Genomic DNA, 14506 nt, shown 5'->3' on the forward strand with positions numbered 1-14506 from the left:
TGATTTTCACGATTAAACTGAAAGAAGGATCTCCACCGGACAGTTGTAACAATAAAATGAATTTTAAAAAGTGCAATGTTCTTGGGATTGAATAACAGTATCAGCTACAATTAATGAATATAACTACAACACAACCAACCAGAACTGAGATAAAGGTATAGATGTCTTTGCTATGTTTCATGGCAACTATATCACCATGTTTCTTAACTGGCGTGTCACATCCTACCGAAAGATAGCAACATCCTGATCTGGGTTTTGATTTGTTTATGCAGCCACACACAGCCATAATAACATAAAATACATGTCTGATTTTAATGTGTAAGTCATTGCACAAGTAAGTGCTCAGATTGTGCACTAAATTGTATTGTATGTTAAAGAAGAAATGTAGGCAACATATTTTTAAGGTATAAAAATAAGTGATCCCCAGATGCTTGCTCTAGCAAACCGAATTATTAATATTTTGTCAATCTTGGCATGGGAAACAAAGAGAAGCGGGAAAAAATTGGAGCAAAGTTCTGAAAGATAACCCTACCTGTCTAAATGGCCATATTGTATTGTGTTCCTTTAATTTATTAAAGTTGCCAAATCGAAGGTACCTCTATACTTTTGTGGTATAGCATCTTCCTAAAGTGGAAAGACTTGATTTTCCTGTCTTGAATTTATTCAGTTCCATTTGACAGAGATGTGCAAAAATGGAAGAGTCACTGATAACCTCGGTAGGTCATTTGCTAAACAAATGTCTTCTGTGGCCCAACTTTGCCTTTCATTTTTGAATTACATTATTCATGCTATGATTCTGCAGGCTTCAGTTTTCTAAAAAAGAATACATTTAAAACCAAGAATGCAAAAGTATACAAATTGCTAATTTGGTCGATCTGATCGGCATTCTATATTCAGGTTAGTCTGATGCTTTTATATGTGCTGGTAATCATTCATAAAGTATGCGATATCGTGTTATTCTTATTCTTGTTATAATTTTTATGATGCTTATCTTTGCTCAATAAGAAAAGGATGAACTCATACTTTATTATTTTTAAGAGTTGTGCATTGTAAATACATTGTATTTAACTCAAATAAAGTGACTTTCTTCATAGCAACATAATCATTTCTAAACAACAAATGAAACACCCTATAGCGAATCTAAAAAAATATATCTCTTGGAAATGTATTTTTCCTATTGTTACTTTTGAATGGCTAAAATATTTAATAACCTGAGGTTTGGCTTAACTTTATTCTGAGAATTAAAATAAAAAGGCAAAACACACACAACTGCCCCATGCCTTTTCATTTTTCCCCAAATATAGGAAATAAAATGGTGCACTAGTTCAAGGATACCCCAAGGACTGATATCATAAATCATATTGAATTTTTCGTCATTTGCAATTGTACCCTAAGAGTCCTGTTAAGAAAGAGTCTTTGTGTTGAATCCAGAGTGCTTTAAGTGCATGTATAGTTAAACATGTACTGACACATTTATTTATCATGAGTTTCCCTAGGTAGCCATTATTTTTTTAAGGAAGAATCACGTGAGTATTTCAATCTGCTAATATGCTGCTGAACGCAAAACCTCAATGGGGCTTTTTCAAAGGCTGACCTTTATAATGACTCTCTAAAAAAAAAAAGAATGAAAGTTCTCTTTCAACCAACATTCAAAAATCCCTGTATTTTACATCAAAGAAATAGGCAATCTGGTAACTCAAGTGTGTTTGTCTGGTAGGGGAATGAAGTCTCCTTGTGTGCTCCTTTTTATATCAGTGATGTTCTGTCTCAACGTAACGCAAATGCTCGCAGTGACTGTAAACGACCTCACAAAGTTCCTGCAATACACAAGTTGATTCCAGAGTAATATCTGTCTGTCTGAGATTATACATTAAAGGTCATATTGAATTAGATAGCTGAATGGAGATATTCTTTATCTGTATGTATATCTTATGTGGTGGGTTGTCTGGCTGGTGTTTTAAATTGAGTGTAATATGGAAGCTGCCATGGCTGTGATTGCTTTGAGTGCCAATCAGATTTCTTTAGACCGATAAGTGGCAGTTGTGAAATGCAACCCAAAATGACTTAAAGGCATCAATAATACATAAGAGAACTTAATATATTATTTTTTTATGATGATTTTGGAAAGTAGCCAATGTGTTGGAAGTTTGGACATTCAAGTAAGAATTTCACTGTACTCAGTACACAATGACAACTAATAAAGGAGTTGGCTCAGGAGTGCAGTTGCTCCATGGACCACTACAGGGCACTTTGACATATTGGTACTGTCATTGTTGATGCTGTACTTAATCTGGATGGTGACTTCAGAGATAGTCCTGGAGGGATGTCATGGTGGAGTTTAAAGGTTGCCTGAATGAGTCTGGAATAAATCTGGAGCAAAGGCTGAGTGCAATGGAGATAGTTATGGAGAGAAAACAGGAGGTGAATGACAATTGTCAGGTGTCTTTGTTTGTAGCTGGACAGTGTGGGTACGTTACTTTTTAAGTTAATTAAGGGGTGAAAAGCACTAGTTTTCCTTGTGTTTACTCCTCCTCTCTTCAATTTGATTAATAATCCCTAAGAGTTTTGACATTTTTGCTGTTTTAGTTATACCAGTCAGAGTTATAGGTACCCAAGCCTATCCCAGCAGTATTTAATGCAAGACTGAAACTAGCCTTTGACAACGTCCATTACTGATCCAGGAAGACACAGGGAGAACATGCATACTGTACATAGATAATGGATGCTCAGAACGCTGGATTTGTAAGACAGTATCATTAATTATTACACTATTGCTTTAGTGATATATTTATGAATTTGGAGCAGCTTGTTGGCATAGGGGTCAATGGTGCTACCTCACTGCCCTAAGAATCATATCTTTTAGTATTTTGGCTATTATTTTTTTTTTTTGATATACCTTGTCAATCCCCAAGAAATTGTCTTATCGCATGACCCCCTTTTTGGGGTCAGAGCACAGGGTCAGCCGTTGTGTTGCATCCATTTAAGTTTAACCTGTCTCACATAAAACTTTTTGACCTGTTCCTGTTGTCCCATGTCTGATTACTTGAGAAGTATCTGGTTACAGACCTCCAGCGACAGACACCTATGGGGGGTCTGCCGTTGGAGGTGTGCAGCCAGACACTATTGGGTCTGTTAAACCACTGCTTTAGGCCTGCTTAAACCCTACAGATGCAAACATTGAATGTGTTTTGCCTTCTCCTGAGTTATATGCTTTCACAAGACGTGTAATGCAGAAATGTAAAATGCAGAAGTGGTGTTTATGAATGTGAAGCATGAAAATACAATGAAAACCCACACTACATGCACTAATGAATTATAAGGTAATTAAAGTAAACTTACATCATTTCAAAATAAATTAATAAAGTATATGTAATTGCCAGGATACTAAAGAAGATCTTTCATCTGTTCGCTCTCTCTCAAATTTCCAGTGTGCCATCTGTTGGAATGTAGAAGCAATATATTTCATTGGTACTTATGTGGCAAAATGCATTGTTGTACATTCCCACCAATGGCGCACCACAGATGTGTTTTTTTTAATTGTTTTATTAAATGCTCAGTCAACATTTTAAGTGATTTTGGTTTTCACAAAGCTACAATAAAGGAAGAATGTAATATGAAACATGTAATGTGCAAGCATTGCCATATTAAAAATCAAGTGCTTTGACACAAGTCTGTTCAACTCCAGCTGATGGGAGGACTTGAAGGCTGATATACACTCAGTTTAGTGTCCTCCATGTACACAAACTGATATATTTAAAGTGGTAGCAGGGGAGCAAGAAACCTTACCTGACATCTTAGCACAATGCTTTGCTTATTCGTGTCTCTTGACTTGCCAAAGTTCATTTCCACGTTTGTAAAACTGCAGTTGTGGCAAAATGTCAGGAGCAAAAGAAAAGAAGACTAATTTTTTTTTTATGCCAGGATTAATCAACATGGAACTTTTAGCAGTATTTGAAAACTGTAAAGTGTACATAAAATTTTGCTATGTATTCAAATTTAATAACTTGTCATGAAAACAGCATGTTAATGGTCAATATGTGTGCCCTGGCAACATACGATTGTGTACCCCCAAGAAACTGAAATGCACATTTGCATATATTGAAATAATATTTTAATGTGAGAAATCCTAATCTCAATTTTTGGATGAAAATGCTATTACGGACATAAGAGCTTTTTCCACAATGAACTGTTTAGTGTTAGTTTTGCATGATGTACCAATATAAGAGTTATGTCTCATAAACGAGTATTGTCATTCTTACCGTGGAGACTTCTGAGACTCCTGAAATCTATTAACCAAAAGTGCGTAGTTAAAAACTGTCATATTTTTACCTTAAGGGGATATTATTTCATGTTTAACTTCAATCAGACAGAAAGCAATTAATAAATTGTAATATATTACAGAACTGAATTGCAATATCTAATATTTTAAAACTCACAAAAAACTGTAATATTATCATATCTGCCCAAAGTAAAGGGGTAATGTTGTGCTGTTATTCACATTCATAATAAATAACTAAAAATTGAAAATGTTAGGCCTCAAAAGTAAATAGTAAGAGGGGTCTAAGAGAAAAAAAATCAGCAATATTCTTGACAAGCAGTTGGATGTGCGTACTTATCAAACTGGGAATTTTAGATTGATGGCTCTAATGTTGCGACATACTGATGAAAGTGCAGCAATACAATGGGACTTGAGATGCCTGCCTATGTAAAACACGCATTAACAATGCAGCCTGAAGAATGCTAGAGTTCTGCTCTTGCTGGGCAGATGTTCACGTAGCTTTCTTTTTGAGTTTGGAAAATATTTTGGTTGTCTCTGATGAACAGTCAATGCATATATTCAGATTTTTGAACAAATCATTTGTGGATATGCTGTATAATTAAGGTGACTAGCTGGCCCTAAAACAAAAGGGTCACTTGTAGCCCGGTCAGTGATCTCATTCTTGTTATTAAACCAAAACAAGGTTAAGAGGACGGCTTTCTCTTACTAATTGCTTTCTGTTGTGCTGATATGGCCTGTGTCTGTATGACTGGTGAAGGATGAACAAATTAGTTCACAATATTAATTAGGTTCTCTTTTTCCCATTACCAAAAGTGTGAGTGTTTCTCTCTGGGAACACAATTTTCATGGACTAAGCATACATGACCTGAAGCCTGTTCAATAAGCAGTACTGCAGAAACTGTAGAAATGGCTAGATGTTAACTAATAAACCAAAAGAAACAGTTTGGCTTTGGTTTAACTTTAAAATAGAAAGTTCATCCAGGACTCTGGCACCGTGTAACCATACATATAAACTAAAGAAACCCACTTATAAAATAATCACATATATACAAACAAACACAGCATCAGACATTTTGAAGTGTTCCTTTAAAAAAAAAATATTAACAATAAATGTTCCTTGTGTTTCAATATGGCACTGGCATGGCCAGCTGCTACCTGCAGCCACAGGATTCTACCACCATATCCTCGTATTGCTTGTAAACCACATTATTTCCCGAGTCAATGTATAAAATGCTAATGGGGCTAAGTTTGGAGGGAACACAGCAACTGGGTGGAGTTGACTCGGGATCCATGGAATTCATTAGAGTCTGAATTATTGCATGGTTTGTGGGCTCTAGGTGAGATCTTAATGGGAAATCACAAATTCCCTCGCAGTGGTATGCCTCGTAATCCAATGGTGCTATAATCCAGTCGTCCCAGCCTAACTCCTTGAAGTTAACGTGGAGGGGCTTCCTACTGCATCGTGTTTTTGACCTTTTCCCATGGCCTCTCCCTCCACCACCACCTCCTGACCTGGCAGAAATTGCTGTCCTCCTCCTGCGCCGGTGCCTCGTTTGGGAAAATCCCTGACCAGAGTCTGGAGGATCCAAGAAAGCCAAGCCCCCCATAGATTTTAGTTTGTCTCTTATTTCCTTAAAAAGATTCTCTTTTTTCTTCGAGTGAGTAAAAACCACCAAAAGTGCCTTTTCTTGAGGATGCTGAGCATGACGAGCAAAACCTACATCCTGAGGCCGAGACACCCGCTTTGAAGCCTCGGCAACAACAACCAAATCAAAGCACAAGAGGTTGTTTGTCCTGTAACTCCCTTTCTGGCCTTTCATAACCTCCCAGATGTCAAAAACTTCCCACTTGGCTGACTCCATGTCCAACAGATCCACGGTCCTTGAATCCAAGAGGTACCGTCTGGCCTTTCCCTCTGTGCATGAATACAAAATCACTCGGTACAGATTTCCACCTTGAGAAAGGGATAAAGGCAGGTTGGGGGGAGGTTTCCTTAAAATGCGAAGCTCTGCTCCCACAAACTCGTCTGTCTTAGATAAAGCTGACAAATCAAACAAGTACCGCTGAGCTGGATCGGCTGAGAGGTTATCTGTGCAAATAAAAATGCGCTCAGTTACCATAAACAACACTGGATGGAACAACATGATTTATCTTGTGCACTGAACTACTCTTTTGTTTTTACTTGAAATCATGCTAAAGTGAATTACAGTCCCTAGGAGCTTTAATTCCATAACACATATTCAACACAAATGTAGTGTACAGTGCTGGAAATGTTCTACAGTGCAAGCCTGTGCTCGGCTGATGTCACATCAAAATCTGGTTTACTCCAAATGGCACTTAATTAAGTTAACTGATGTGAAGTCTACTATACATTTGTGGCTTTTCTTTTATACTTTTGCTGGAATGTATTTAGATTATTATGTCTAACAATTCCCAATCCAACTTCAGGACATTCAATTATAGAAAGACAATCCAAAGTACAAAATCTGCACAGCTAGCATATCCTTAATGCAAATTAAAATGAAACCATATTGTTAAAGGTAGTACTTATTTTTCACTGTGTTAGCATAAACTTAGCAGTTTATTACAAAACACAACAGAGGGAAGATCTTAGTAAAGAAACTGAAGCTCTAATTAATTCAATATGACTTCCACAATTCATGGTTCAGTTTAGTTTTTAATTTTTTACAGGCACATTTATAGAAGCCAAAAATAACTGTGAACCCTTCTTATTTAGAATGATTAAAATTGATTTACAGAGCCCTTTTATACTCAGAGAAACAAGCCTTTCACATGGATAATTAGTTCTAATTTTAAACTGTGGTATCCATCTTTTTAATCCTGCTGCTGCTGCTTCTTCAAAGTGTTTTCAAGTATCACAACTACTATACATTTAAATTTACAATTTTGTTCTATTAAAATATTTTAAATGTTTATGTATCTGCTTCTCTTTTTAACTTCCAGTGTATATTTAAATTCTTTGCCACTTTATATTTACAGTACAGTATATAAAGAGTATCCCTGTATGTGCAAAACTCTGGACCGTTAAAGGTCCCAAAAAAATGACTGTGTACGGAAGAATGTATCATTGTAAATTATATTCTATACACATTTAATTTACTCAATTATTTCTTCATACAGGATTACAAGTTTGAAGCTTTAGTTTCTCTATTGAAGTGTTTGTCTTATTACTGATATCCAGTAATACACATTCAATAATGCTTTGAGAATTTAATCAATACAGAATTGTTCTTTTTTACATTTTTATTATTACTGTATAACTGCATTTCGTTAAAGAGTGTTTAATATTTAAATTTGCAGTTAGCTGTTATTTAAAATGTGATACGTGCTGCCGAGATGAGTTACTAATCTTAACTGAGTGGGTTTGAGAAAATCTATCTTTCTGTCATTTTGTCTATGTATATTATAGCTTGATATACTTTAAACCTTTAATACGCAATAAATATGATAGAGCAATATAGCTGATTGACGGCAATAGACATTGGTGGAGAAGCAGACAAAAAAATGTCTTATTAATAGGGATACATATTATATTACAATATTTATAATAACAACTTGGAAAATCCGGAAAACATCATAAAACATCTTATAGGATTTCGTTTTAATGAAATGTGTGACAGTCTGATAAACAGCTACATATCAGAAGCCATTCCCAAGGACTTCATGCTAGATATACCTGCTCACTTCAATGGCCTCTGCACAGCATCATGTCGTACATTTTCAGTTATTACCAGACTCTTTTGTTAGAAAATGCAATAGTGAATGTAAGTTTGATTTTTTGAAATTATAGACTTTGGAGCATTCTAAAGCAACGTGGATCGGCAGCTCTGCACGCTCACAGGTGACTCATCGTATTCACAGCGCGGATGAGTCAGTCTGAAGATCGCAAAGTGAGCAGAACCAAGGAAATCCGGGAGCCCAGCTAAGAGAGCGGCGTTTTTGAACGCGCACGGGTTTGATTTATTTGCTGTATGTATGTATCGATTTGTTTATTTTTTAATTAAATTGTTTCGCATACGCAACCATAAAATTGTTCTAAAGTACAAGTTCGATTCCTACTTTTCTCTTTTTTAACTATCAACTGAAAATATAAAATGTGAATTCAGGGGATTTCTAATAGCCGACCATTTTTATGATCTTGTTTATTCCAATTCAGGGTCATGTGAGCCCAGGCCAATCCCGGAAAAAATAAAACATATCCAGCTCTTTAAACAAAATAAAATGTCTATCTATCGTTTATTCCAATTCAGGGTCATGTGAGCCCAGGCTAATCTCGGAAAAAACAAAACATATCCAGCTCGTTAAACAAAATAAAATGTCTATCTATCTATCTATCTATCTATCTATCTATCTATCTATCTATCTATCTATCTATCTATCTATCTATCTATCTATCTATCTATCTATCTATCTATCTATCTAATACAATGTTTAATTAAAAATTGAAACTAAATAAGTATGTATCGAATTGTCAGCTTTCATATTCTTTGCAATATATGCTGGTAAATAACTATTACTACTAGTACTACTAGTAAATAATCGACTTACTCATCATATTCAATAATCTTTGACGAAAATAGTTATTAATTTTATTTACTAACAACGCTCAAAACTATCGACAACTGTGAAATAATCAAATATCGCAAAGACAAAGGCAAAATCCGCCTTTCATTTTTAATTTTACAAGCTAAACATAAAAACTAAGCGAAGAAATTCTTGTGGTCGGAAGGGTTACTGCGAATTAATAGAACAGAAAATACTGCCGCGGCATAAATTATGAATACGTTAAATCTATTCTGTTCTAATGTAAAAATTAAGTTGACTGTTAAAATAAACAGTAGTACATATAGTACATACAAATAGTATAGAAAAATATACATAAATATGTGGGGATTAAAATGATTTGTTAATACAGTCATCTATGTTCCGACCTATACTTATTCAGTATAATTCCTTCAGTAGATTCTAAACTTAATATATTTAGTGTGATTGAATATTAGATAGATAGATAGATAGATAGATAGATAGATAGATAGATAGATAGATAGATAGATAGATAGATAGATAGATAGATAGATAGATAGATAGATTTATATATACGTCAGCTTTACTTAATTAGACGTAAACTATTTGTTTCAGTTCTAAACTAATTCTTACAGATAATTCACCCTTTCATCTCTAATGCGTCTATGATTCCAATCAATTCTTCCACGTACCTCCTTCTCTTACAATACAGCGGTGTTAAATTTGTCCCCTGTGCGCGATTCGTAATTTATTTTTTAAAAATAAACATTTGCACGTCATATTTAAAAAGCTAACATGACGAAAATAACATGCAACCAAGTATTGTTCGTTTCTTTTTAAAAAGTCTATAAAATATATGTCGGTATTAACGAGGTCCCTGTATGCGCTACATCCCTGCATATAGAATCCCCTATTTTAATGAAAACCTATAACCGTCTATTACGTAATCTCCGTTAAATGGGATTTTGCTTAATCTGTCATTTCCAATTTATAACACTGAGTTTTAATATATGGCAGCTGTTAGGAGCAGCCTTCGTGTATAGAACTGAGATGTGAATAATTTGATCAGAAATATCGCTAGATGAAAACTAATTTAATTCTGATTTTGTCCAGAGGGGTTCTGTCTCTCCTTTTTGCAACATAAACCGGTGGTACTATCTCACTAAAAATTTGAACACTTCAGTCACAGCTAATATGAGCCATGCGCTAATGTACAGCGCTGCTTCGTTTTTATTACTAGCTATAACATCTGTTGCGCACGGTTGTCCACTTGCTCAGAAGCTTCATACCGTTTACCCACCTTTGCTTTGGTCCACAAAGCTTGTGACTGTGTTGGCATGCCTCCTGGTACGAACGAAGCTGGAGTTGAAACCCTTTTTTTGGATCTCTGATAAGGTCTTGTATAGCGACATCATATACTCGTGGGGCACCACAGTGCCGTTCCTCGGCGCCGACTGCCTCTGTCTGCGTACCCCCACGCGCAGGTTTAGCCCGTTATCATCTGCACTCAGAGGGTGCCGCTTTGATCCAAACACCACAGCCTCGAGAACATGTCCAAAGTGAAAAGAAAACCATAGGAGAAGAGCAACGGCTCTGCCAAGATCCATTTTCAGTGGTCTCTGACCGAGAATGAGCAAGTTTGAGAGGTTCAGAGACTTTGGGAACACCCCCTCTGCTTTTAAAGATTGTGTAAATATCACCGATCCGACTTGAGCCGCCGAAGCATTACAAGTCCACGAGCAAGAGCGCCCCAAGCGGACTACAAGTTCTCAGTGAGAATTAGAACGAAAGCCGCCTAAACTTTTTTTTTCTTGTCTCGTGCACTTGCAGAGTGAGTCAAAGCTTTTCAGCAAAAACCTGGCATTCGAAAAATGCAGGAAATTTGCTCAGTACTAACCGAAAGGTTTAATCGAATCAGCCCCCTGGCGAGCTAATGATTCAATCGCGCAACCCTGCGTCTTCAAAAATAACTGCATGATTTAAGTGCGTTTCTGTATTCTGCGGACAATTTAACATATACATTAAAAAGAAATCAAAAAGTCCACATGCAAGGACAAATTACTGATTTTCAGATGATGATGACAATCCAAGCAGAATATTAATGAGTAAAGGCAGTTAAAACGAATAATGATCTATCTATCTATCTATCTATCTATCTATCTATCTATCTATCTATCTATCTATCTATCTATCTATCTATCTATCTATCTATCTATCTATCTATCTATCTATCTATCTATCTATCTATCTATCTATCTATCTATCTATTACACTCACTCATTTTTGACATGTATAATATGATAGCGGGGTGAAGTAAGCTTGACGATCGATAATCATTTGCCATTCTGTTCTTCGTGCTCCGTATCTCTTAAGTCCAGTTTAGTCTTCCAAAACCAACCGCACAAAAGTCAGTTAATAAGACTTCTAACATGAGGTATTGTGTAATTGTATCAAAGGTTTAGAACATGAATAATGAGGAATAACTGTTGGCCATCACAACGCTTCCAATAGAAATATTGCAGTGTTTATAAATCTTTTTTTTTGGTAACCTACGTTTTTTCCATTTCAAGAAGTAAAACTTATGCATAAACTGTGCAATATTCGGGTGGTCTTATTCAACTGAGTTCGTTACATTTTGTATAGCGCCCATCAGTTAGGCAGCTTCATGGGTGACACATTGTGCAGATGGCAAAGCGCAGATGGTTAATGTGACTTTCAGTATCAAGCAGCACCTCCTTGGTCATTAACCCGGGTGTGTTTTTATTTTTACAAGTTATACGTTTTCTTTTGAAAATCTAACTTTAATGCATTTATCGAGGAACAATAAACAAGCGCGTGTGTGACTGTACTACAGAATATACTAATTCTTGCTGAATTGACAGTCCTTTTACCGCTGATATGTATTTATGTCTTATACTAATTAATGCTAACAAGAGCTCAGGTGTAAGCTTTCTGATTAAGTAAAAGAAGCGACAGAAAAGAGGATCCTATCTGTGCTTGAACAAGGATTTCAGCTACACGGGAGAACTTCGCTATGACGAGCTCAGCATCACAGTAGGGACTCCCCGGATCGAGAGCAGCCCGCCGAGGCAGCGACGCTTCCTACTCGCAGTGAATCAGGAATAACACGCTGGAATTCAGACCCAAATCACGATGGAGGGGTTCTGTCTCTCTGTTAGCTTGAGATTGCCTCGGAATTCCTCGTAAATCCTAGAGATAAGAGTTGTCTGATCGTTTCGAGTCTCCACGAATCTCCTCCAGCCAACGACATGGAAAGTGAAGTTAAGGGAAAGACAAACGTTTTAATGTTAAGTTCTGTGAAATATGCCTTTGCAGAATCTAAAGTGTCATTGATTTTTTTATGACTATACCAGTATACCAAACGGTATGTTTATGTTTCACGTCTACAGGTGGATATTGAGAAGGGTGCTGCCTGTGCCGCTGACTCCGATTTTCTTGCGCAGCCCTTACTTCTTATCAAAAGAAGGTGAAACCCGAAAATCAACCGGAAAAAAGGCCTCTGAAAGTTGTTCATACAAAAGAGAAGATATTCGATCTTTCAATTAAAAGTTCCGCCGTTTATTTAGGCAGTGCTATTCATTGGGAGAAACATCACTAAGGTACGCAGATTACGCAGAAATAAAGAACGTTACATTACAAGACGCCTTGGCACTATCTCAGTGTGTGCCGTCCTTCCACTGTGTGGTGGGACGGGCAAAGCCACTCGAGACCCTATCCCGGATATGCGGGTTAATCAGTCAAAAACTGAACTGAACACATTTCACCGAGACAGTATATTCTTCGTCAAACTATCTTGATATGCTTTCTTGAAAGAAACGTTTTACTTTAAAACATGTGCAATTGCCGCCCCCTGCTGTCAAAGTTTAAGATTATTTTCTAAACACGCTGTAAACCTGATACTTTGAGATATCTCAGAATGAATTAAAAAGCTTAAAATGCAGTTAATGTTTTCTATTCTGTAAAATCCATTTCAAAGAAGTTTCTTTATATATTGCAATACGTTTTGAGATATGTCGAATATACCTCAGGATGTTCCAAATTAATTTTGAGATATTTGACCTCCTCTCTAATTTCATCTCATTTTCCCATCCGCTTTTCCTGGTTGAGGGTCGCGGTTCAACTTCACCTATACATTTTATTATATGAAATATGGGGTTGAAATATGTCAAAATCAATTGTCATAAAACTGCCTCTTTGAAAATAGAATTTGCTGTCTATTTTAAGATACCTCAAAAAGTTCAGAATATATTCAAGATATCCTAAAATAGTCATTTTGAGATATCTTGAAATGGTTTTCAGATGTCTCAAAAAGACTGAAAGTTATTTTGGGATGCTATGAATGATATCTGAAATATTTTGACATTCATTTTAAAATATCTGAAATGAAGGAGAAACATATTAGAAGATATTAGATTTCTAAGAGTGTTTAATAAATCTGAAACATCAGTCAATATAAATATATATAAAATATATTTTAAGAGATCTTTGATTATATTTCAAGGCACTTTGACATAACAATTGGACTATTTAGAGGCAAATACGTTGCCAGATATCTTACAATAAACATGCATTTTGATATTCCTTACATTGATTTCCTGTGCAATTCAAGATAACTCAGATCCTTTGGAAGATATATTAAAATGACAAGCAGTCCAATTGTTAACAGGTAGTCATTTTGAGATATATGGAAATGAATGTCAGACATCTTAAACTGCATGCAAGGTCAATTTGAGATATCTTGACATGCATGTGTTATTTTGGGATACCTGAAAATGTATTTGAGCCATCTTGAAATGCTTTTCAGATATGCATAAGTGTAAAGGAAGTTATTTTGGGATATCTTGAACTGAGTTCACCATATCTAAATAGATGAACTGCATTTTAAGATATCTGAAATCCATTTTGAGATATCTCTAAATACATCTCAGATACCTCAAAGTGACCAGGGTGCCATTTTCAGATATCTTGAAATATATCTTATTTATTTAATGTACATTTAAGATATCTTGAGACACATAGCATTAGCATCCTTTTTTTCCATCCCTGTTTTTTTAACTTCCAGATTTGGAGATATTTCTGAAAGCCAAGTCAGCTTCCTACAGTGTATACACATTTCAAATTTAAATAAACATTATGAAAATCTTACTAGGGCAGTTGAAAAATATCCATACTGTGCATTTCAAATAACTGATTTCAGAAAATGCTCACTTAATATTTTAGTCATTTGCAAAAAAATAATAATGTTTAATAATACACACCCACATATACATACATAACATTTTAGCTGTAATTTTAGTTTTTTGGGGAAGTTTATTCCTGTATTTTCATAAATTAGTGAAGAATGCATATTACCTTCAAAATAATGTGTAAAGTATGAAATGTATGGATGTAATCTAACTAAATAACATTTTTTTTGTCTGTTTGAAAAAAAGATTACACAGGCTGGTTAACACAAATAAATGGACGTCCACACAAATGTACAAAAAGTGAAAAATCCACCCCCTTGCACAAATCTGTGGCTGAGATGTGGTGTTAACCAGATCTCTCATAACTTTAGACCCTGGAGACGTTATCCTTCATGTCCTTAGGACATTAGCAAAGGCTTTTAATTTTAGTTTTTCAAATACTTGAAATAGAAAGAATGTGTAGGGTATATGCTGC

At 35.6% G+C, this 14506-nt stretch overlaps 1 protein-coding gene across 1 annotated transcript; it reads right to left on the bottom strand.

The window, feature by feature from the left end:
- Nucleotides 1-5221: 5221 nt before the first annotated feature.
- gdf7 (growth differentiation factor 7) lies at nt 5222-10959 on the bottom strand. Its single transcript, XM_028797388.2, has 2 exons — nt 10125-10959; nt 5222-6368 (listed from the first exon to the last, which is right to left on the bottom strand). The coding sequence occupies exons 1-2, from the start codon at nt 10429-10431 to the stop codon at nt 5431-5433; spliced, it is 1245 nt and encodes a 414-aa protein (XP_028653221.2). The 5' UTR covers nt 10432-10959; the 3' UTR covers nt 5222-5430.
- Between the last annotated feature and the right edge of the window lie 3547 nt (nt 10960-14506).

The sequence above is a fragment of the Erpetoichthys calabaricus genome, chromosome 3 (genome assembly GCF_900747795.2).
Source record: "Erpetoichthys calabaricus chromosome 3, fErpCal1.3, whole genome shotgun sequence".
Classification (NCBI taxonomy): Eukaryota; Metazoa; Chordata; class Cladistia; order Polypteriformes; family Polypteridae; genus Erpetoichthys; species Erpetoichthys calabaricus.

Bases quoted from the DNA above. Each gene is read 5' to 3' on its own strand.
- gdf7 (XM_028797388.2), bottom strand. From the start codon at position 10,431: ATGGATCTTGGCAGAGCCGTTGCTCTTCTCCTATGGTTTTCTTTTCAC. The intron at 6,369-10,124 runs GTGGGTAAACGG...TTATTTGCACAG, and splicing joins CTTTGTGGACCAAAGCAAAG to ATAACCTCTCAGCCGATCCA.